This window comes from Pezoporus flaviventris, unplaced genomic scaffold (assembly GCF_033815535.1).
Source record: "Pezoporus flaviventris isolate CSIRO_AGI_PZ_B2104156 unplaced genomic scaffold, CSIRO_AGI_Pfla_v1 ptg000078l, whole genome shotgun sequence".
In the NCBI taxonomy this organism is placed as follows: domain Eukaryota; kingdom Metazoa; phylum Chordata; class Aves; order Psittaciformes; family Psittacidae; genus Pezoporus; species Pezoporus flaviventris.
In genome coordinates, this window is record NW_026892626.1 from 8,178,503 (window position 1) to 8,186,713 (window position 8,211).

The 8,211-nt window shown below is 62.7% G+C and overlaps 1 protein-coding gene across 3 annotated transcripts; it reads left to right on the forward strand.

The window, feature by feature from the left end:
* The first annotated feature begins 422 nt into the window (after nucleotides 1-422).
* On the forward strand, nucleotides 423-5,455 carry RGS11 (regulator of G protein signaling 11). 3 transcript variants are annotated; one of them, XM_061473520.1, is made up of 17 exons: nucleotides 423-543; nucleotides 1,311-1,407; nucleotides 1,776-1,826; nucleotides 1,912-2,018; nucleotides 2,115-2,166; nucleotides 2,248-2,306; nucleotides 2,489-2,565; nucleotides 2,678-2,759; nucleotides 2,832-2,900; nucleotides 3,515-3,544; nucleotides 3,629-3,690; nucleotides 3,918-4,031; nucleotides 4,156-4,271; nucleotides 4,581-4,668; nucleotides 4,754-4,892; nucleotides 4,956-5,038; nucleotides 5,110-5,455. In XM_061473520.1, exons 1-17 carry the CDS (start codon nucleotides 484-486, stop codon nucleotides 5,234-5,236), a joined length of 1,413 nt encoding a protein of 470 aa, XP_061329504.1. In that variant the 5' UTR covers nucleotides 423-483; the 3' UTR covers nucleotides 5,237-5,455. The 3 variants fall into 3 exon arrangements, with proteins under 3 accessions (XP_061329504.1, XP_061329505.1, XP_061329506.1); XM_061473521.1 differs by having other exon boundaries at nucleotides 3,521-3,544; XM_061473522.1 differs by lacking the exons at nucleotides 423-543; nucleotides 1,311-1,407; nucleotides 1,776-1,826; nucleotides 1,912-2,018; nucleotides 2,115-2,166 and having other exon boundaries at nucleotides 2,262-2,306; nucleotides 2,463-2,565.
* Nucleotides 5,456-8,211: the final 2,756 nt, after the last annotated feature.

Consider the following 8,211-nt stretch of genomic DNA (forward strand, 5'->3'; position numbering starts at 1 on the left):
CTGCCTGCACACAGCCCACCCCTTGCCCACAGCCTCCACACCCTGCCAAGGCCTTGTTCACCCTGCCCGCACTCCGCAAGCTTCCTGCCTGCACCCCCCTGCCCGCACCGTGCTCGTGCTCATGCCCTGCCTGTACTGCTCTCTGCCAGCACACCCGTCTCAACGGCCACAGTGGTGCCCCTCTGCCGGCACCCAGTAGCACAAACCCCCGAGGAGCGGGATGAGCCCTGCGCTCCCCTGACCCAGCCGGCAGAGCCGCGGTCCCGGGCAGCGCGTAGGGGCTGAGGGCAGTCCCCATCGGGCCGGGCCGTGGGGTCCCGTGGGTAGGGCAGCGGCCGGTACCGGGGATGGGGCTTGGGGGTGCCGCGGACCGGGGGGCCCGTCGGGGCCCAGCAAAGACGGCGGCAGCCGCGGCGGGGGGAGCGCGGGGCGGGGCCGGGGCGGGGCCGGGACGAGCAGCGCGGAGCGGGGCGCGCACCCGAGATGACCATCGGCGGCCCCCGCCGGCTGCACCCCCGCCTCGCGATGCCGTGCCTGCGCAAGGTGAGCCGGCACCGGCCCCGGGCAGCGGACACCTCGCCGAGACCGGGCACCGAGGGGACCCGGTAGTGGGATAGGGGGGACCGGGTACCGCGGGGTCGGGGCGCTGGCATAACGGGGACTGGGCTCAAGCACCTTGAGGACTGGGTACCGAGGGGACCAGGCATTGGTACCTTGGGGACTGGGTACTAAGGGGTCCGGGCGCTGGGACACTGGGGACCGCTTGTCGAGAGAAACGGCTGCTGAGATGGTGGGTACCGGGCACAGGCACTATGGAACACTGGGTACCGAAATGGACCGGGTGCTGGGACCGTGGGGACCTGGCGCCGAGGGGACCCGGGCACCAGCACTGCTCTGGGAAATGCGGGCATCAGGGACAGGGCACCCCCGGCGGCACGGGTGTTGGGATCTCCGGGGACCGCGGTCCAGCACCACTCAGTGCTCCTCGGGCACCGGGCACCGCCCCGCGGGGGGACACCCGCCGGCAGCGCTTCGGAGATGCGTGCTCAGCCTCTGCCCGCCGGCCCGGGGCGCTGCCACGGTCCCGGCAGAGTTCGGTCCCCGAAACCGGGGCTCCCTGGCCCGGGGATGACCTCGCAGCTCCGGCATTGCTCACTCGCCCGGCTGCGGGGTGCCCTGGTCCGGCTGGGAGGTGTAGGGCTGTCCCAGATCCAGGCACAGGGTGCCAGTGTCGGGTGGGTGAATCCAGGCAGTGTCCAGGCCCAGTGCCCTGGGCAAGGGGCTGAGCGTGGCGAATGCTTGCCCGGCAGATGGAGCGGATGATCGTCAGTATGCAGGACCCCGACATGGGCGTCAAGATGAGGAACCAGCGCTTGCTCATCACTGTCATCCCCCACGCCATGACAGGTGGGACCCTCAATGGGGCGCCCCAAGAGGTGCACGGGTGGGGAGGCATTGGGTGCTCCCTGAGGGAATCCCGCGGAGCACCCAGCTACCTGGGTGGACCCCAGCAGCACCCATTCCAGCAGCACCCCACAGCGCTCTCCTCCCTGCACCCGCGGGTGCTCAGCACTGCAGCTGGCATCAATTATGCATCGGCTGAGCAGGGCGGGCGCTCGCCGGGGTGGCTGGCCCAGCATGTCCTTGGCAGGGCCCCCATCACCCTGTGTGACTCCCTTGGCACCCACCATACCGTGGTGCTCCAGCCCCGGAACCTCCCTGTGCTCAGTCTGGGGGACCCCATTGCACCCTGTTAACACAGCCTCGGTCCCCAGGGAATGACATCGTGGAGTGGCTCATCCAGAAGTATGGAATCTCTGAGGAGGGTGAGTGCCCCGGCACACGCAGCCGGCACGGCAGAGGCTGCCAAGGCTGCTGAGCAGACGTGCAGCCCCATTGCTGCTCCCCCAGAATCGCTGCACCTCGGCAACCTCATTGTGAAGCACGGCTACATCTATCCCCTCAAAGACCCCCGCAGCCTGGTGCTGCGGGCAGACGAGTCGCCCTACCGCTTCCAGGTAGGGTCCTGCTGCAGCTGCCGCCCTGGGGCTCCCTCTACCCGGCACTACGACACCCATGGTGCTAACGTCAGCCTCTTCCTCTTCCCTTTCCAGACCCCCTATTTCTGGACCAGCACCAAGTGGCCGGCCACAGAGCTGGACTATGGTAGGTACCATCACATCACCTGCACCAGCATGGGACGAGCCCCTTCCTGGCCTCCCTGAGGTGCCACTGCTCCTCTTGCAGCCATTTACCTGGCCAAGAAGAACATCCGCAGGCAGGGTGACCTGATCGAGCATGAGAAGGTGAGTGCTGCCCTCCTCACCTTGCAACGAACTAGGGTGTCTCAGTTCACCCAGGAGCAGGGGCTCACCTGTGGGGCAGCACCGACTCCCTGTGCTGGAGTGCCAACGGGACTCAGATCCAGGCACGGGGATGGGTGTCATGCCGTGCCTACCCAGATGACACCACCACTGCTGCTCCCCAGGACAACTACAACCTCCTGCACAAGCGGATCAACCACACGTGGGACTTTGTGGTGATGCAGGCGCGGGAGCAGCTCCGGTGAGTTCGGGCACAGCATTGCTGCACCCTAGGGAGCTGCCAGGGATGGAGCACCCTTGGGTGACAGTACAGGCAGGGTTCCAGCACCTCTCCACTGCCTTTGCATGGGCAGGGCGGCCAAGCAGCGAAGGAAGGGCGACCGCATCGTCATCGACTGTCAGGAGCAGGCATACTGGCTCGTCAACCGGCCCCCAGTGAGTACGTGATGGGGTAGCACTGAGGGCACAGGGGTGCTGCCAGCCCCTGGCACAATGCTCTTGTTGCAGCCAGGAGCCCCCAACGTGCTGGAGCAGGGCCCCGAGCGCAGGAACTGCCACACCACCCGCGTCCAGCTGGTGAGTGAGGTGCACAGGGCACAGCCACCCTGTGTGCTGGGGTGCTGAGCTGCCACCCCATAACACAACCCATTTGGGGTGTGAGCCCCAGCTCTGCTAACATCCACGTGTCCAGCCTGTTTCCCTGCCGAGCTGGGGGTTATCCATGTGTTTGCCTGTGTACCTGACACCCCTCTGTGCCAGTACCCCTGATCCCTGCAGTGTAGCTGTGCGTGAGGAGCCCCAGCACCCTGGGTGCCAGCAGCCATCCCTGGGTCCTTCCCCATGTCATGGTCCCACTAACGCTGCCCCAGACACCCTCACCCACCCAGCTCACCCTCACTAACCACCTACTTTCTCTTCTCTGCACTGGGTGCCGTGTCCTCTGCCCACGTAAGTGTCACTAACCCAGGGCTGGTGCCATGCCAGGGGGTGGATGCTGGGGTTCACACCACAGACTGTGCTGGCTGAGCCAGGAGGGGTGCAGGGATGAGGCTGGGGCCACAAGGATGGGCTGTGGGGTGCTGGGGTGAGGAGGGGGGCTGGATGCTTGGGTTCTTGCCCAGGGTGGCAAGGGCAGTGCACAGTGTCCCAGCCCCACCATGCCCTCACCTGACCCTGCACATCCCTTGCAGACCAAGAATATGGATTACTACAAGCGGGAGGTGAGTGGGGCAAGGGATGGAGGCTGCTCCCAGGGGACATGAGCTGCACAGCACCCCTAACGTGTCCCCTGTGCCTGGCCTCAGATCGAGTACTTCAGGAAGGCCATGGCCAGGACCAGGGTGAAGTCTTCCATCTGCCTCGAGGGGTGAGTGGCTGGTGGCTGCCAGGTCCTTGCTGGGGTGATGGGAGCACCCACATCCTTGCGGCCACAGCTTCCACACTGCCATCGCCCTCGGCAGGGAATGGAGCCGAGGCTCTGTGGTCATCACAAAGTACATCCCCACCGTGTCCCTGCCACTACCCCACAGTGGCTGGGGCTGGTGGCAGCAGCAGCCGGTGGCCCCGGCCACCTCCAGCCGCTGGTCCTGGCAGGTACATCAAGTTCAATGAGCAGTACGTGCCCCACGACCCCATCATGTCTGGCTGCCTGCCCAGCAACCCCTGGATCACAGACGACACCACGTACTGGGCCATGAATGCCCCCACGTAAGCACTCACATGGGGGCTGCCAGCCCTCAGCTCCTCAGTACCCCACCCTGCAGGATGAGGTGCTGGGTCATGCAGCAGCCATGGGCTGCCCCCTGCCAGCCCCACGAGGTGCTGCCCACAGGGTGCCGACCCCCACGAAGCTGCGTGTGGAGCGCTGGGGCTTCAACTTCAGCGAGCTCCTTATGGACCCCCTGGGCCGGGCGCAGCTCCTCGACTTCCTCAAGAAAGAGTTCAGTGGTGAGCAGCCCCAGCCCTGCACCCCAAACCTCCCATCCCAGAACCCCCAGACCCACCACTGTGTCCCAGTACCACCTAATCCACCCTCCCATCCTGACACCAAACCAACCCATTGCTCTGTCCTGGCCTCCCCCACCTGACCTCCCAATCCCAGCATCTCCCAGCTAACCTGTCCCAGCACCCCTGTACCACTTCACACCAGCTGGCTCCATCCCAGGGGTGGTTGCTGGGCCATGTGCCCAGCCACGGTGGACTTTGAGGGTGCCCAGCACCACAACCCCATCGCCAACACCATGTCCCCCTCCCTAGCCGAGAACCTGAGCTTCTGGGAGGCATGTGAGGAGCTGCGCTATGGGGAGCAGTCCCGCATCCACGAGATTGTGGACTCTATCTACCAGTGAGTGCCAGTGGGGCAAGGTTTGGGGGGCAAGGTTTTGAGGGGTAGTCAGGCCATCACAGTGCAGGGGCCGGGCACCCCCCAGGCAGTTCCTGGCTCCCGGGGCCACTCGCTGGGTGAACATCGACAGCAAGACCATGGAGCGGACACTGGAGGGCATCAAGACGCCCCACCGCTACGTGATGGACGATGCCCAGATGCACATCTACATGCTCATGAAGAAGGTGGGTGAGGGCGGGCAGGGCAGGGCAGGGCAGAGCAGGATCCTGACACCTCTGCCCGCCCAGGACTCGTACCCGCGCTTCCTCAAGTCGGAGCTCTACAGGAACCTCCTGGCCGAGGCCGTCATCCCTCCGGAGACCAAGAAGAGGTGAGGGCAGGGCTGGCCCCGGCGCGGTGCTGGGGTGGTGGCTGCCAGCACTGACCCTGCTGTGCCCGCAGGGTCTTCCCTTTCATGCGCAAACCGCGGCACTCCAGCCCCAGCCCGGCGCTGCTCCTGCCCGCGGGCGACACCGAGGAGCGGAGCCGCGGCCCCGCCGCGGCCCCCGTCCCCGAGGAGGAGAGCTGAGAGTCCCAGACCCACCAGCACGGGAGCCCCCAGGCCCGGCACCCGCCGGCGTGGCTGCAGACCCTGCCCAGCACCCCCTGCCCCGCCGCAGCACCGCGGGGCAGTAGCACTGAAGGAGAGAAGCCATAGACCCCCCTCGGTACCCTCTGCTCACATCCCTGCACCCTCCTCTTCCCCTTGGGGACCCTGCACCCTCCTCCCACCCCCCGGTACAAGACAATAAAGCCCTCATGGGCAAAGCTGTGGTTCCCATGGTTTTGTGGAGGGGTGACCAGCTGCAGGGTGGGGGCACACATGGTGGCAACCGGGCTGGATTGTGTCTCGTCTCCTGCCATGGGCTGGCAGCAGCACCCTCCCCTGCCTGCAGCACCCAGCAAGGGTGCAGACCCCAGGCAGGGGGGTACCAGTCACATGCGCCCATGGGACAGCCACCACCATGGCTCTGTTTGTGCCAAGGGGCAAAACCAGACCCATTGTCAACTTCACTGCCCTCCTGGCATGGCTGAGCCAGCACTTGAGACACTCAGTCACCCTGCTGCCCCTGGTGCACACATGTACAGCCCATGGAGTGGACAAAAAGGCCCTTCGTGTGGGGCCAGAGGTGCCAGGGGTCAGCAAATTCGGCTGCAGTGGCGCTGTGGGCTGGCAGCTGAGCCTCTGCCTGCCCACAGCCCGTTAATCTGAGCAGAGGCCAAGGATCTCCATCAGGATTATTCTCTTCCCTGGAGTCGAGCCACAGCTGTGAGGGATTAATGCTGGCAGTTACATAAAGGAGAGGGGGGCTGGTGCCCACCAGTGCTCAGCCTCATACCCCATCCCCTGCTGGGCATCCCCAGCCCACAATGGACTGAGCAGAGCCAGCCTGCACCCCAGCTAAGGAACAGCAGGGTGCTGGGAATGCTCGGGACCACAGCATCCTTCCCTGCCACAGATCTTGGGGCCCCTGGCACGGAGCAGGGGGGGTTTCATGGCTCAGTGCGGGGTCAGACAGAGGGACCTCGGTGCAGGGGAAGCTGCAGGAGCCTCGGTCACAGGATGGAGCTTGGGAGCTTGGTGCTGGCAGCCACTGGGCAGTGACAGATGGTCCCACACTCCAGGAGACAGTGCCTGCCATGCGGCTCCCTCCGGCTTGATCCAAAGCCAAACCCCAGCATGAGATTTTCATGCTGATGAACTGCAGCAGGGGTGTAAAACCAGGTCACAAGCCCCAGGCAGGAGGCAGGGATGGGCTGGCTGAGCTGTTATCTAACTCCAGCTTCCTTCTGCATGGTCCCTTCTCCCAGTCCATCACCTACCGGCAGTGGGACAGGGCAGCAGGAGGTGGCTTGGGGCAGAGCCACGGCCAGCTCAGCCATCAAAGCATCACCAGAACACCTGGATCCATCCCAAAACAGGGGTTTCTGCCTTGGGGAAGTCACACAAAGGGCTGCCAGAACATCCCAAGTGTTGCATAACCTCAGCTGCCACACCAAAAGCAGGGCACCATTTACAAACAATGCAAAAGAGGATTTATTGAAACCATTCAGTTAGACCAAGTCCTACAGGGCACAATTTGCAATAAGTTAAAGAACCAAACCAAACAGTCTTAGTGTTAAAAACCACACTAATACGTAACACAGTGATATATGCCATCATCACCCATCTGAGTTATTGAATCAAGGCACAAAGTCATTCATTAAATACTGCAAAGAAACAATTACACTGAGAAACAAGCTGGAAAAAGGACTTGTTTTGTTAAGAAGGTGCTGGTTTGGCACTGATGCGTTTAATTGAGCTGCCACAGGGAAATCTCCGTTTCCAAACTATCTGGAAACATTAATGAACAACTTAAAGCCAGAAAAGCCTCCCAAAGCCGAAAATTCATCTTTCCTGAAGCAACATTCAGTGTGCCTATGGGAAAGGTCAGGTCCAGGTAGGGATGGGAGGAGGGAGAGTGCCACAACAGTGTGACTGCAGTGAGCATACAGCCCGGGCACCTTGCTCCCTGCCCAGGGAATTTCAGTGGGATACAATCTGCATCCAACACTCAGATCAGACTGCACTCAGCCTTGGGCTCCCGCAGCCATGCTCCCAGCTCTGCCCCAGGACAGGCTGAATCCAGCCCTCACAACCCGTGATGTGCAGCACTGGCACAGCCCCGTGATCCCTGCAAAGCTGGCACAGGGACCTGTGAGGCTGCTGCACTTCAGGTCTTTATTCTGCTGAGCAAAGAGGCAACCTAAGCTGGGGGAAAGCATCCCTGCACCCCCAGGTTTCCGCACGGAACAGCCTGGACAGAGAGAAACATAGGGAAAACCCACCAGTTTGAGTCCAGGGTGCTCTGAAGGTTCTGAGTGCTCTCCAGGGAGCATCCCCAGCTTCCTGCACAGGCAGGACTGCAGAGGCCAGCAGAACTCATCCCACATGGCTCTCTTGACTGCCTGAGATATGGATCACAGGGCAGAGGGAGTCAGGGCACACTTCACACCAGCTGGAAGCAGGAGGTGAGCGTCCAGGCAGACCACTGATGCTGCAGCTTGTTTTGCTGCAGGACTGGAAGAGCTGAAGGGCTCATGTTTCAGAGCAGCTCATGTGGTGACTGCAGCTTTCCAGGATTGCGCAGCCAACTCAGACCTTTCCTTCCAGGATGTTGTTTCCACATTCCACACCCGACCCCACCAGGAAAAGCAAAGACACTGAGCCACAGAAGTCTCCAGGGAAGATGTCACCTTTACTCAGCAACCTGTTCCATTCCCTCAGGCTACCAGGCTGGACAGAGAGAACAGCACCCGAAGATCCTCACCCAGCATCACTTCAATTCCAAGGGCACGGAGCTCTCTTTGGAGCTGTGCTGCAAAGAGAACTTGCGCTGTTTCCCCATGCAGTCTTACAGCTTGCCCACCTCCTGGCAGAGGGGACAGTGCTTGGAGATGGCTCCTCAGCAGCTGCAAGACTGAATGAGTACTTGCAGGGCAGCTGGCACTGCCACTGGGGTA